This window comes from Aspergillus chevalieri, chromosome 2, assembly GCF_016861735.1.
Source record: "Aspergillus chevalieri M1 DNA, chromosome 2, nearly complete sequence".
NCBI lineage: Eukaryota > Fungi > Ascomycota > Eurotiomycetes > Eurotiales > Aspergillaceae > Aspergillus > Aspergillus chevalieri.
The window spans coordinates 3,969,432-3,984,908 of NC_057363.1; the positions used below are offsets into that span (position 1 = coordinate 3,969,432).

Consider the following 15,477-nt stretch of genomic DNA (forward strand, 5'->3'; position numbering starts at 1 on the left):
CTGAGACACGTCAGCGAATCGCTCTCTTTGTACCGAGTGGCCATATGCTCTGCAGTATTATCTGGTCATACTGTGCGGAGACTGAATTTAAGCAACAGCAATTGGAAACCTTCTGAAGGGGTTCCTAATCGCCGGCCAGTCTACCCCTGCAGTCCAATGCACAAGGCCTGTATCGATTCATTAACAGAGACTGCCCTGGTAGGGATAAAGTTGGGGCGCATATGACTATGTCGAGCAAATAAATGCATCCAAGCCGGAACCCGGCCGACTGACAATATGTTGCCTGCGATTGGACACCCAATGTTTGTTAATTGGGGATAGTTGGTAGCCTGGAGTGTACTCTAGAGAATTCCCTATTGTTTGGTTGTATATAATGACAATATCACAATGGTACTCCGTGCTCTTAATAGCATGCCATGCTCTATATGGTCAAACTGACTCGCTTACCGCCAAAAGAAATATCCTTCGTGCAGGATAGACGTCATGTGATGCTGATCGAGACTCCACTGTTCCCGGGCAAGGCCTTGGCTGGAAACAAGTGTTTCTGGGGCATTTACAGAGCAAAGAGGTGTAGAAAGTACAACGCACTGTAAACGAAAATAGAATAGCCATCCATTCAGCTTTCAAACAAATAGTCCTTCGTCGGCCAAAAGAAAAAAAAGTTTCACCTTTTCTTCGTTAGTCAGCATATCGGAGCTACGGCGATCTTAACCCCGGGCTTCGTTTCCGCTCTCTTCTTAGTAACCGCTTGCGGCTGACGTCCTTTGCCTCCGCGACTTTTACATTCTTTTCTTCCTGTTCTTTCCTTGCTGTGAAAAGAAGAAGGACCAGAGATTTCTGAATCTGGGGACTTCCTTCTACGAAATATGCTTGATGGTAATTCCCAGGCGATCCTAGGGAATTCCATCCCGGGATCGTCTCCGTTATCTTCCAGTCCCGAGGCGGTATTCCAACCCCAGCATCGACAGGCTTTTTGCGGCGATGTCGAGGGTTGGGGTCCTATGAGCCCCTTCAGATTCGATCTTACGCCGTGTTTTCTTGATGCCGGAGTGGCTATTGTTGCAGCATGGGGGTTGTTGATGGGATCCGGTGCTATCTGGTTCCTGCTGAAGAAGCGCGTTCCTCAACCGGTGTCGAAAAACTGGCATTTCTACGCTAAATTGGTAAGTAGCCGGTCATCGCTTTGGGTGCAACCAACAGAGCACTGAGGTGTGATGTGGCTAACGCATAAATCTCTTATCTAGGTCGTGTTGGGCGCATTGATTATTGCGACAGCGCTTCAAGCCGCGCTTCAAGTCGAAACTTATCCGAACAATTGGTGGGCCGACTTTCGTTTCTGGAGCTCGATCCTTACTCTCGCGTCGCTGGGTGTGATATTCACGGTACAATACTTTGAGCACTGGCGCAGTCGGCAGCCGAACGGAGTCGTTCTATTCTACTGGGTCTTTTTCATCGTCGCCTACGTTGTGAAGTTGCGATCGCTCGTCTCTCGACAGGCGTACAAGGATCGCATCCCGTACTTCGTCTCATTTAATGTGAGCTTCGGATTGGCTCTACTGGAATTTGTGCTGGAGTACTTGGTTCCCAAGAAGCAGAGTGCTTACGAGGCGTTGGGCGAGGAGGATGAATGTCCCTATGAATATGCGGATATTTTCTCCGTTCTGACCTTCAGCTGGTTGACTCCGATGATGAAGTATGGCTATAAGAACTTCCTCACTCAAGATGATCTTTGGACCCTGCGCCGACGGGATACCACTTCTGTGACCTTGAACACTTTGGAGGAGAGCTGGCAGCAAGAGCTGAAAAAGAAGAAGCCGTCTTTGTGGCTCGCGCTGTTCAAGTCATTTGGTGGTTCATATTTCCGCGGTGCCATCATCAAATGTGGAAGTGATCTCCTTGCCTTCGTTCAGCCCCAGCTTCTGCGGGTTCTGATTACATTTATCGACTCTTATCGGACGGATGAGCCTCAGCCGGTAATTCAAGGTATTGCGATTGCTCTCGCCATGTTCCTGGTTTCAATCGGGCAGACTCTGTGCCTTCACCAATACTTCCAGAGAGCTTTCGACACCGGTATGCGGGTCAAGTCATCACTGACGGCCATGATCTATTCCAAGTCCTTGAAGCTGTCAAGCGAAGGCCGTTCATCCAAGACTTCTGGCGACATTGTCAACCACATGGCTGTTGACCAGCAGCGCTTGTCTGACCTGGCGCAATTTGGCGCGCAGCTCTGGTCGGCGCCATTCCAAATCGTTTTATGCATGGTTTCGCTCTATCAGCTGGTAGGATATAGCATGTTTGCCGGTATCGGTGTTATGATTCTCATGATTCCTCTGAATGGCACGATTGCCAGGATGATGAAAAAACTCCAAATCTCGCAGATGAAGAACAAGGATATGCGATCGAGGTTGATGACAGAGATCCTGAATAACATTAAGAGCATCAAGCTTTATGCGTGGAACACCGCTTTCATGAACAAACTCAGCCATATCCGAAACGACTTGGAACTGAACACTCTTCGCAAAATCGGTGCGACGCAGGCGGTTGCTAACTTCTCCTGGCAATCCACGCCATTCCTCGTGTCTTGCTCTACCTTTACGGTTTTTGTTTTGACCAGAGATCAACCGTTGAGTACGGATGTGGTGTTCCCTGCTTTGACGCTCTTCAACATTCTCACTTTCCCGCTTTCCATCCTGCCAATTGTCATCACATCGATTATTGAAGCTTCGGTCGCCGTCAGGCGCTTGACTGATTACTTCACGGCCGAAGAACTGCAGCCGGATGCTGTGACTTTTGAGGAGCCCGTGTCGCACGTTGGTGATGAATCGGTCCGAATCCGCGACGCTTCCTTTACCTGGGACAGATACCAGCAAATTCCTGTCATTGACAACATCGACTTTAGTGCTCGCAAGGGTGAACTTAGCTGTATTGTTGGTCGGGTGGGTTCTGGAAAGTCTTCTCTGCTACAATCGATCATCGGTGATCTGTGGAAGTTGGAAGGCGAGGTTGTCGTCCGAGGCCGTATTGCCTATGTCGCACAGTCACCGTGGGTGATGAACGCCACGGTTCGTGAAAATATCGTTTTCGGACACCGATGGGATCCTGAGTTCTATGACCTTACCGTGGAGGCTTGTGCTCTACTCGACGATTTCAAGAATATCCCCGACGGTGATCAGACCGAGGTTGGAGAACGAGGTATCTCGCTCTCCGGTGGGCAAAAGGCCCGATTGACCCTTGCAAGAGCCGTTTATGCTCGTGCGGATATCTACATCCTCGATGACATCTTGTCTGCGGTCGACCAACATGTCGGTCGCCATCTGATTAACCGGGTCCTTGGTAAGGATGGTATTCTCAGCAGCAAGACGCGAATCCTAGCTACCAATTCCATTCCGGTGCTCAAGACCGCGGACTTCATCGGTTTGTTGCGTGACAAGACCCTCGTCGAGAAGGGAACTTATGAGCAACTGCTGGCAATGAAGGGTGAAGTCGCGAACCTCATCCGCACGACCATGAACGATTCGGACGATGAAGCTGAAGGCAGCAATCTTGCTAGTCCTGAGAGCTCGGATTCGGCCACTGTGATTGACAACCCCGACTCTGAAGTTTCAGATGCGGATGAGGCCGAAGGTGAAGTTGGTAACCTGCTTCCCATTAGGTCTGGTGGTCAGGCTCGGAGAGCGAGCACTCACACTCTACGTCGGGCTAGTACGGCAAGCTGGCATGGTCCGCAGCGCAAGGTGGCTGACGAAGAGAACGCCCTGAAAAGCAAACAGACACAGGAAACTTCGCAGCAGGGCAAGGTCAGCTGGGACGTCTATCTCGAATATGCCAAGAACAGCAATGTCATCGCGGTCGGATTTTACCTCTTTGCTCTTTTGGCCGCGCAGACCTGCCAGGTTGCTGGTAGTTACTGGTTGAAGTACTTTTCCGAGACGAATGAGAGACAGGGAAACAACGCAAATGTGGGCAAGTTCATTGGAGTGTACTTGGCTTTCGGACTGGGTTCGTCTCTGTTGGTCATTTTGCAGAACTTGATTCTCTGGATTTTCTGCTCGATTGAGGCTTCGCGAAAGATGCATGAACGGATGGCTTTCTCGATCTTCCGTTCTCCCATGAGTTTCTTCGAGACGACACCTTCTGGACGGATTCTCAACCGGTTTTCGAGTGACATTTATCGTATTGACGAAGTCCTTGCTCGTACGTTTAACATGCTGTTTGGAAACTCCGCCAAAGCCCTCTTTACGATGATCGTCATCGCTTCTTCAACTCCGGCGTTCATTCTGGTTGTTCTTCCTTTGGGCTACATCTATCTCAGCTACCAGAAATATTACCTGAGAACATCTCGCGAGTTGAAGCGTCTGGACAGCGTTAGCCGGAGTCCGATCTACGCACACTTCCAGGAGTCTTTGGGCGGAGTGTCGACTATCCGGGCATATAAGCAGGAGGACCGATTCACTCTTGAGAATGAATGGCGCATGGATGCCAACCTCCGTGCCTACTTCCCGTCTATTTGCGTCAACAGATGGTTGGCCGTACGACTCGAATTCATTGGTTCCATCGTTATTCTGTCGTCTGCTCTGCTCTCCATCCTGTCCGTCGCGACCCGCAGTGGTTTGTCTGCGGGCATGGTCGGTTTGGCTATGTCGTACGCTTTGCAGATTACTCAGTCTCTCAACTGGATCGTTCGACAGACGGTGGAAGTAGAAACCAACATTGTCTCCGTCGAGCGTGTTCTCGAGTATGCTGAGCTGCCCAGCGAAGCACCCGAGGTCATCTTCAAGAACCGACCGGCTATCGGCTGGCCAGGACAGGGTGCGGTGTCGTTTAACAATTACAGCACGCGCTACCGACCGGGACTTGACCTGGTACTCAAGGATATTAGCCTCGACATCAAGCCTCACGAGAAGATTGGTGTTGTTGGTCGCACAGGCGCTGGAAAGAGTTCTCTTACTTTGGCACTGTTCCGGATTATCGAGCCGGACAATGGTAGTATCAAGATTGATGGCTTGGACGTATCTACGATTGGTTTGTTCGATCTACGCGGTCGCCTCGCGATTATTCCTCAGGATCCGGCTATGTTCGAGGGTACCTTGAGAGACAACCTCGACCCGCGACATGCGCATGGCGATATGGAGCTCTGGAGTGTCCTGGAACATGCTAGACTGAAGGACCACGTCGCTAGCATGGAGGGACAATTAGATGCCCGTATTCAGGAAGGAGGTAAGTGTGACCCGATGGCCCCTGATCCCCCTGTTCCCGACAACTCCGTGATCTAACATATGATAGGATCGAATCTGAGCCAAGGCCAGCGTCAGCTAGTTTCGCTTGCTAGAGCATTGCTAACACCGAGCAATATTCTCGTTCTGGATGAGGCAACAGTAAGTCATTGCTTTTTTCTTCCATTGTTTTTTGTGCCTTCGGGCATATCGCGTTAAACGCCGACGACTAACGGATAATTTAGGCGGCTGTCGATGTGGAAACGGACGCACTTCTGCAACGGACTTTGCGCAGCAGCATCTTCTCGGACCGCACCATCATCACGATTGCGCACCGCATCAACACGATCATTGATTCCGATCGAATCATTGTCCTAGACCAGGGACGAGTCGCCGAGTTCGACACACCCGCGGAGCTCGTCAAGCAGCGCGGGAAATTCTACGACCTGGCCAAGGAAGCCGGATTACTGGATAACGACGGAATCGCAATTCTGCAATGATTCATTGATTAATTAATATTGCAAAAGAGGGGAAATCCGCTTGTGTGTGGTTCTAATTGCATCGGGGTCTCCACGGATCGAAAAAGGAATCTTGGATCTCTCCCGTGTGAGTGGCTCGGGGAAAGCGGGATTACGTCTATGCGGACCGTTCCCTGACTCGAGCAGGCAATCGATTGGCGATTGGTTTTTTCTGACTGCGATGCTCCGGTGGCGGACAGCTGTGTGGACATTATCAGTGGCTAATTAGCTGAACTGGGATCTGGCCGAATGGACAAGGCAGAAGGCAAAAAGAAAGCGATCCCCGATCCCTTGACGCGTGGCTGAACTACAGGCAATGGGCATGGACCGGGGTAAAAGTCGGGAAGTACATACCATGTACGGATACGGAGTACATATTCATTGTCATTGTCGTTAATTCCTCTTTTTTTTTTTTTCGTTATACTGCAAGAAAAGTTGGCGTTTGTTCATAGTCATCCCCGATAACGGATTCTCCATACAAGTACAGCATAGAATCATGTAGAATGTACTCTATCATATCATAAATCTCGATCGCATCGTTGAAATCAATCGGCTATCGATCGTTCCGCATCGCTTGTTTGATCGTCCCCACATAAACATCCAACCGCCGGAAATGCTCCTCATGCATCCGACAGTCTGTAGCGACGAGGATACCCTGGTTTGCAATTGTGCCCGTTTTCTCCAGAGCTTCAATCCTTCAGCGCAAAGCTCTGCTCGGTTCTGGAGGTTCTGCAGAGCACGGACAGCCAACTTGACAGATCTCATAGTAGCGGTGTGGGAACTGAAGCAGTTCGGTTCGAGTTCGAGTTTCAAGCTCGAGTTCGCACACAAAACAAACAAATGCCTGCCAATGCTTTGCCCCCGGCCTCGTCAAAGGTACATACATGGCTGTCACCGCTTCGCATGGCATCGCATCGCGTCGCATTGATATCGCCATCGACACCGACACCGACATGGCATTGCCATCGACCGGGATATAAATCCATGATCCATTATTGCATCGCATCGCATCACATCGCATCTAGCCACGATCGATCTACCATCCGTCGAGCCGATGCACACTCAAGCTCAAAACACAAGTACGATAACTCGAAACTCAATGCACTGAACGCTACGGAGACGTTATTTTGACTTTGCACTATGATGCAAGGTCAATGACAAGCAAGCAGCCAATTAATCCAGCCATCCAGGCCTTCCTCGGAAGTTGTATCCTAGAAGATATGTAGATACAAGTTAGACGGCAGATGTCCATGCGTTCGGGCCGTCCGGAAGCTATACTCCAGCACGAACAGATGGGCCGAACAAGCGGGTAACGGGGATTGAATGGCGATGGTGAAAGATTGGATGGCGAAACCTGAGTTTTAGCTTTGGCTACTGTACCTGCTAGGGCCGGGGACTCCGTATCCCGTGGTCTAGCTGAAGCAAAGCAAACGGGGTCCGGGGGCGTTTCGAGTGATATGTAAACCATCAGTTATGCACAAGGACGGGGTTTACTGTTGTGGATGTAAAAGTACATGTACGTATGTTGGGTCTGATATACTTCTGTCCGTGCAGATATATATATATCACTGAGTGTGATTAGTCGGAAGATTTGGACGGATGGTATAGAGTTTGGCGGGGTTTATTTGGTACCTTTTGCATGCTCCAGGTTTGTGGGTGAGAAGAGGAGCATTGACAACGGAGTATGGAGTATAAACTTTGTCCGAAATGGGGCAAGGGCCACGGTTACACGGTACGGGGAGGATGATGTGCAGATTCTACGTTTGAGTTAAGTACGTGTTAACGGGAAGCGGCTCGGTAGATGATGCTTCTGATGATGATATTGATGATGAACTATCGATCGATATTGAGTGTTATCGATGTCCCTTGCAGCATGGTTCTTGTACTGCCAAGGGGGTGTTTGTTTGCGTCGGTGCTTGTACTATTGACGCTGACGACGTATACAATAGCTATATCCAGTAACCCGAGGTCTATCCTTGTACTCTGCATATGCCTCTAACCAGGGTATTCCATACAAGACCAAGTACCTACCTCCAAAAGAAAATCGCAGATCTTGCATGATATACCAGGATAACCTGGTTTCCGGGACCCCATCTCAGCTCTTCACCCTGTCCTCGATACAAAGTTCCAGCTGAAGCACAGCCCTCGAGATCCGAGCACACGATAATATGCTTTCTCCCGGTTCCGCAGCCCAAAGTATGCAAACTCAGGGCCCAGGAAATCTGGCTTTATGGTTAACTAACACCAGAACCAGAGAACTGAACGCTCCTCAACTGCGGTCCGGAAGGCGTGGCAGCGGCTTAGCCCGAAAGGTAAGCAGTTTGATTGGCGGATCTGGAGTGGTTTCGCCTGCAGGGACCATTTTGAATCTTGACAACTGGCAGCGCACTAGCCACCGGTCCAGCCATCCAGCCACCACTCTGTCATAATATTCGTACGCTGAAGACTCGGCTGGACGGGTGAGGCTCTGTAGATCTGAGCGAGGCGAACTCTATTCTTACTGAATTGGGAATATCTCCGTGGTGGCATTAGTGTACAGTACGGAGTGTACTCTGTAGCCAAGTACTCCATAGCTGGCTGAGTTACTGCATACTGCGCCATACTCTGCACTGCACTGTAGAACACCGCACCGCCATACTAAGTAAGACTCTACTACAAAGGCAACTGTGAACCGAATCACGGTGGACCGACTATGGCTTTGTGAGCCCTACTCGCCTAACCACTCTAGCCCCAATTAGATTAGCGTGCAACTAAGAGAAAAAACAAAGAAAACACCAACGGGTGTCAAGTGTCAAATGTCTTGTCGGGAAAAAGCAACCAAGACAAAGAGCAAAAAAAAAGTAGCCAGTGGGGGTTGAAGCCATGATTTGGAATTCTGTTCTTTTTAAGCAGTGCCTGTGGCAGAGAGGGGTATCCGTATCCACGTAATGCATGCATGCTCACAGGCATCTAATCATCTAATCATGCGTGGTGATTGTGATAGGTCATTTGCATTGAGGATTCCGTTTCCGGATATCTACAGTTTTGTTGGAAGATTACTACTTGATGTGCATACTTTGAATACAGGCTCTAAGCTGTTTTTTGGACTTTAATAGTCGATACGTCAACATAGTCCTACTGGAATACTACTGCGAAGGACACGGGGAAATAAATAGTGGGGTCGGCAGCGCCCGTAACCTAAATGGTCCGGAGTGACCGGTGGCAAAGTTACAGATACGACATACGATGCTTTACTATGCTGAGGATGAGGTTTGTAAGTGCAATATTCATGGATACCACCACAAGACGGACAAGCCACGAGTATCCTGTCTACAGTGTATATCAGAGTACTCTGTGATGTTCAGATTGAGTAGGGGCATGTCTCTGTACCGAGTACTATGCGTTAGACTTGAATCCTATGCTTACTACGCATTGTTATCTTAATTAGTCTAGGGAGTACAATAACCAGACGCACATCATACGGACAATAAACAATCCTCTTCATTCATTCCATATCATCTCGTCCATAGGCCCGGCCCGGTCGGATGATCCACGTCCGGTAGATCAGCCAGTGCAAGAAAGTGGCATACGAGTAAGGACGCTCATAATAATAGTAGAGATGGTTCGAGTCCGACTCTCCGGAGCACATACGGAGCACAAGTGCAAACCATGGTGATACAAGTGCGCTGTCTGCTGATCGATAAGGCTGGCTGACAGTTTAGCCTTGATTGGCGCGACGCCAGACGGGGGATCCTATCCCGATTCGGTAATCAGTGCGAAATTGTGGGCAAGCATGACAAAACAGTTGCAAGACAGGTGAAGTAACCTGTGTAGAACAAAAAAGTACTTGTGCAGAAAGTAACTTGATTAAGCTTGCTACATGTTTTTGACAGACTTTGTCTACATCCCAAGTGCCGAAGTTTAGATCGTCACGCTCTGGTACCAACCACCGGAATCCCTCGACCGGGGCCATGGTTCACTCCCAAGCGAAGCTTACCATAGTAGAAAGGATAGGCGTACTTTATTTGCATCCAATAATAAACTTGAATAAGTTCTCGTACGTCAACCGATCGAGCCTAGATCCTACCGATCGCGGCCTGCCCGCCAATAATCGGGAGTCAATCGGGCTCTCGTGTGAAAACCTTTCAGGAGACGGCTTGAGATGAACCCGGATGCTGGGGAGTTACTTTTCCGCTTACTCTTGGGAGTGGTACTTAGTGCGTATCCCGGTTAGTGCCGTGGTGGAGTTACTGGATATAGTAGGAGGGTTGGCGGGACGGATTCCGCGGGCTAGGGTTTATTCGTTTGTACGGAGTACTTTGGGCGAGGTTTGGGTACGAGACTGTATTTGTAGGAGGAACACGGAGTTGCTAGTACTACTACGATCCTCCGTACAAAGGTAAGCTATGTGCTGAACCTCATCTAACCGAATACAGTATACGAAATATGAACGACCAAGTCCTTGAATATCCCCGAACAAACCCAGATTACCTGTAGAACTACAACCTACATACCGCAATAAGCTAGCCTGACTAAACTAGTCCATCACATCACACCCTCCTTCTCCGGACCCGCTTGTTATGTGCTCGATTAAACTCCTGTCAGTTGAAGCGACAGGATGACAGCCGGAACAGGGTGGTGTCAGGAGGTGAGGATTTGGTTCGTTTCAGAAGGTGAGGAATGATTTTGAACTTGGTTGAAGTGTTCGATGTTCGACGTCCGATGTAGGATACGGATACGATGTTGAGTCGCTGTCGATGCCCCGATTCGGAAATATATTTGGTGAATACGTATGCAGATATATAGCGTACTTTATGTTCTGCTCTGAGGTGCACAGTTCGATTCGAGTCTGACATGCTGTAGATGTAACAAGCGAACTACTTGTCGCGGTGTGAATAAATGCATCATGGTACATATATCTACGTCTTCAGCATTGCACGTTGGACCTGCATCGTGCTGTAGGTACAGTACAAACCTCGCCAGCGATATAAATGGATTCCGCGGAAATCTCCGCAGTGGCGATGTTAATGCTCAGATTGTCAGATGTTGTCGTAAATTTGGAATCCCAGGAGAAAAGGGGTATAATTTATGATTCCCAGAATAGGAATATAACAGGATCATACTAATTTGCCTCGCGTAGAGACCGTTCTACGACTCAGCGAATAATGGTAATGAGGAGCGACAATCGTTCTGGGGACCAGGGAATGATTTGATCCTGACAGCAAACAGTAAACCAAAGCCTCGTCTTCGGTAAACTCTTTTTGTATGGTTTATTACCCTTTCTGGTCAGGTTGACAGCTGCCACAACGCAACTGACAGAAGTCTAATCCAAACTATTTCAAACAGTCGCAAGTTGGGGTCGTCAATCAAAATCCGAGATGGTACTACTTCGTACGTATTTTGGTCCACCGAGCATCTCCGATCGGGCACCATGAGATCGGGTATCCCGAATGGCATTGATTTTGGCGGCGCGGCAATAATGAATGGCTATTATAGCGGTTTTCCAACCAATCCGGGGCCTTGATGGACAGGCACACGCCGCCTACTGTTCTGCCCGTATGATCGTCCGGCAAGGCAAGTCAACCCCGGGAAGGCCAGATCTTGATCGAGTGTTATTGGTATGTGTTATTATTATTATTATTATGGGCAGGGCTCCTTACAGTGTTATTATATGAGCATAGTTATATTGCGACGTATTCGATTAATTGAGTTCTATGACTTCCGAACCTCAATATTTGGCGTTTTATACCCTTCCGGACCGGGGTAGAAATTGAGCAGCAGATCATGGAACAGGAGATCCGTGGCAGACTGCCAGGACCACTATACGCGAGATACGCTTCTCAAAAGTACCCCGAAAATATTCAGGATCTCCGAATGGAACCTTTGTTGCTTTGCTTTTATATACATTGATTCGCGGTGCTTACTGATCGGGGAATAGTAGCTATAGCTGGGGGTACAGAGTCAATCTGGCTGTACAGAGTACTCTGTACTTGTGGACAGACTTCAGATACTCTGTACTTTATCTCTATCTTGTACATAGTATGCTTCGAGTCCGAAGTCAAGAACTCTGACCCCTCGGAATCTGCAGAGAACAGACATCCGCAAAAGTAAACATTCAACAAACGCCAACGAACCCACAGTCGATAGAGGGATCCCGTCCGAACGATCTGCGAGTACTTTTGCAATAATATTTTATACATTTTTATTCTTTAATTATTATTTTTTTGTTTTTATTTTTTTCCCTGCCTCCACCGGAACTGAAAACCCACTTGCTCTTATGCATCGGGGCATGTTTCGGGCTGATGCACTCAGGGATCATCCATGTTGACGGGTCCAGCGATTTTAGATACAGCAAGAGTATGGCATTGCTCCTGTATACGCTGGAATACGTATTTGGTTCTTTTGTCCATCTTTCGTCAATCCGTTATCAGTCAGAAAACGATCAAAGCCTTTTGAGGTCATTTGAAAAACCGCCATCTCCCCAGCTTGTTTCCTCTCAGATCATCTGTATTTCCAAGTATATCTACTTCGATACTTCAAGGATATAAGTATATACTATTATTATATACTACTATCGCTGCTTTTTCCCTGCTGCATACGATCCGCTTCTTGCAACAAAGAAACACTCGGTTGCTTACAGCTCGTCCGATTCCCCGGGTGCACTGAATACTCAACGGCCGATTGTTTGTTTGTCTTTCCCGCCTCTCTTTCATTCATTCTTTTCTTTTTTGTAAGTATTCTATATTCTTTTTTCTTTGTTCTTTCATGCCTGATACCAAATAATTCCCTTTTCTCCCCACCTGCCTTGTGCTGTCACTGGCTGTCATCGGATATGTACAGCGGATGAGGTCTTCCGGATGGAGCCTCCCCTGTCTACATGATGCTTGCACTCGTTTCTGGACTGCTTCTGTTTGCACCTCCCTTTTCCTGCCTCCACGATGGCGTTCGCATAGGAACCGACCACGGCTAATGTGGGCGTGTCCAGATCTCTTGACCCCTCGAGGTTCGCCTAGAAATAGGACCACGTTCGCTCCGTTCTCGTGGGATTTCAGAACCATCATCCTCGATCTTTATATTCTAATCAGATTAACACGAGTCCTCTCTTTGTATTGAAAAGCTCTTGTGCAACTCCCCGGAACATCGCAGTATCCTTTGATACATCTCGCCTTCACCCCACTTGTTTTACTTCATTGCCCCTCTGAAACTATGGTTGTCAACGCCCCTATTGCCGGGCCAGCTGCCGTCAAGCGGCCCTCGTCTGCTCTCGAGGATGAATGTGCTCCTAGCTGGGACACAGCTCCGGTGAGTCTTAAATCTGACGACGGAGCTGGACGACAAGACTAACAAACGTCCAGTCGATGATGCCTCCTCTGCGCCCCTCTTCATTCCATCTCCCCTTTGCCCACTATGCTATGGTCTATCTCGACAACATGGGTCGCCTTCGTACCTCCGAGTCTTCTTCCATTCAAGAACAGGGTGGCACTGTCTTCACTCCTGAAGTGCGTGAACGCTTTCTGGAGATCCTGGGTGGCCGCATTGGCTACCAACGCCCTATGATGCGCCGTATGTGACGTGCACTTGGTCCTTTAGGACTTCCTTACTAACCTCCCACAGGCTCCTCTCCCTTCCGTGGAACCCCTCTCGGCTATGGTTATGCCCACCCCGAGGAAACGCATGGCTGGGGCCAGTCCCGTCGAGTCCGCCGCCGTCGCGCTTCCCATGAGCTGCACGGAGACTACTTTCCCGAACCCGTTGAAGAGATGACCCCTTCCACCCCCGACATGGTTGGTCTCGAAGTTGGAGACACAGAGAAGGTCCTTGCCTACTACGAAAGCGCCTTGAAGCACTTCCAGCAGATCAACTGTCGCCAAATCGCCAAAGCCTTTATCAAGTTCATTGAGCCCCGCAAGCAGGTTAAGCACCCCTACAACGGTGGCAAGCCTCCTGCTGGTGCCCCTCCGGGTCAGAAGGGTGACCCTGAGAAGACCAAGCCTGACTGGTGGCCTGCTGGTGTTCAGCACAAGGAGCCTGACCACCTCAAGAAAGAGGGTGAGTTCACTGTCTTCTGATCATGTCTTTCATATGCTAACTATGGCAGAACGCCTTCAACTTCTGATCCACATCATGCGCAAGCTTGGCCGTTGGGGCATTACTGCTGAGAAGTTGAGAGAAGTCGCACAGGACTCCAAGCGCTCGCTCAGAGGTCCTGAGAAGCTCGAAGAGATGGAAGAGATGCTCAAGGTGCGGAAATTGGAAGAGCGCTACGAGCGCGGCGAAGTTGGTATGTTCTTCAATGAATTGAAATGCGAAAGCAAATCCTAACTGTTATTCAGATGGAAGCACCACTGTCTTCATCAAGAGCCGAGAAACCAACCCCAAGACCGACAAGGACAGCGACTCGATCTGCGAGCCTGAGAAATTTGAAGCCGATGAGGAAGACGAAGCCGAAGAAGTTGTGGCATCCAGCTCTATGCCTACTGCAATTGAACCCGTGCCCATGGCCAGCCGCTCGGTGCAGGACCAGCACCTTTTCTCCTTGGACACTCTCAACTTTGGCGAGCCCATCCGCCACGACCGTTCCTACTACGCCCCCTCGAGCTACACCGACGACTTCAACACGCCCGCTCAGCCCTTTGACTACATTAGTCACACTTCCTTCTCCACCCCCGAAGAGCACCGCCCGGCATCGATGCCTGTGCATCCACCGGTAAACCAGTTCGACCCTTGGACATCGCCCTTCGGTCGCCAAAATCTCTTCGATTACAGCACCGCTGCCGCTACCAGCGCTGCCACCACCCAGGCTATGGCTCCGCCCTCGATGCCTTACCAGATGCCCATCCCTACGCAGGACCTCCCTCACCACGGCTCGAGGACACCCCACATGGAGCCCATGACGCTCAAAGCTCCCGCCTACCCTGGATCTCTCACGCATAGCCACATGATGCCCGCCCACCATGTCTAAACATAGACATGAAAAAGAAAAAAAGAAAAAAGGCGCATTAGTGTTTCAATTGTGAGATCTAGCTGACGCTGCATGACTCGGATGACTTGATGTTCATTCTTACGCTTTGCACGGCTGGAGTTCGGGTGGTTTGACTTTTATATTCTCTTTCAGGACCCGTGTAGGTCCATGGTAAATACGTGTCTTTTCTTTTGTATCATATTCCTTATGTTCGACATGACTTATATTTGAGTTTGATTGTCTATACATTCTTCTTTTGGCGTTTTTGGTGGATGATTTTCTTTTGTTGAGCGTTTTTTCATCTTTCATGTCGTGTCTATGGATAGCGAGGGCGTTGATGTGCTGGATTGGATTTGCAAAAAGCACTTTCGTGTTTGAGCAATTTTCTTCATGTATTTAGTTCGATGCAAAAATAAAAAATTCAGAAAATCAGAGAGACTTCAGTAAATAATTGTGGTGCGTTATTCTATGTTCATAAAATGCGCACAAGGATGCATAATTAGGGCTCTATATCGCACCCAATCACGTGATTCTACCGCAGCGCCTACAGCGCTTAACGGGTAGCTTCGCGGCAACAAAGAGCAACTCCGACAGTCACTCCCATCTCATTCATCCTTTGTACATAGTCTGTCTGGGCTCTCCAGATGTCAGCGACTTTTTTATCCTGTCATCCTGATAATCGACATTAACCCATCGACTGATACCTTTTTCCGCGTGTTTTCTCTTCTGATTTGTTGATACGCGGCGACTTGACCTCTACATTCATCCCCCACGCCGGCGCCGCCATATTGACAACATCGACGAC

The 15,477-nt window shown here is 49.1% G+C and overlaps 2 protein-coding genes across 2 annotated transcripts; both read left to right on the plus strand.

Annotated features, from left to right (window-relative positions):
- Positions 1 to 866: 866 nt before the first annotated feature.
- On the plus strand, positions 867 to 5,713 carry ACHE_21356S (ATP-binding cassette glutathione S-conjugate transporter YCF1; the record flags this gene model as incomplete). Its single annotated transcript, XM_043275430.1, has 4 exons — positions 867 to 1,163; positions 1,245 to 5,217; positions 5,284 to 5,375; positions 5,459 to 5,713. 4 exons carry the CDS (start codon positions 867 to 869, stop codon positions 5,711 to 5,713), a joined length of 4,617 nt encoding a protein of 1,538 aa, XP_043134420.1.
- A 7,203-nt stretch (positions 5,714 to 12,916) lies between these two features.
- ACHE_21357S (uncharacterized protein) lies at positions 12,917 to 14,672 on the plus strand (the record flags this gene model as incomplete). Its single annotated transcript, XM_043275431.1, has 5 exons — positions 12,917 to 13,012; positions 13,066 to 13,273; positions 13,325 to 13,759; positions 13,809 to 13,991; positions 14,044 to 14,672. 5 exons carry the CDS (start codon positions 12,917 to 12,919, stop codon positions 14,670 to 14,672), a joined length of 1,551 nt encoding a protein of 516 aa, XP_043134421.1.
- Between the last annotated feature and the right edge of the window lie 805 nt (positions 14,673 to 15,477).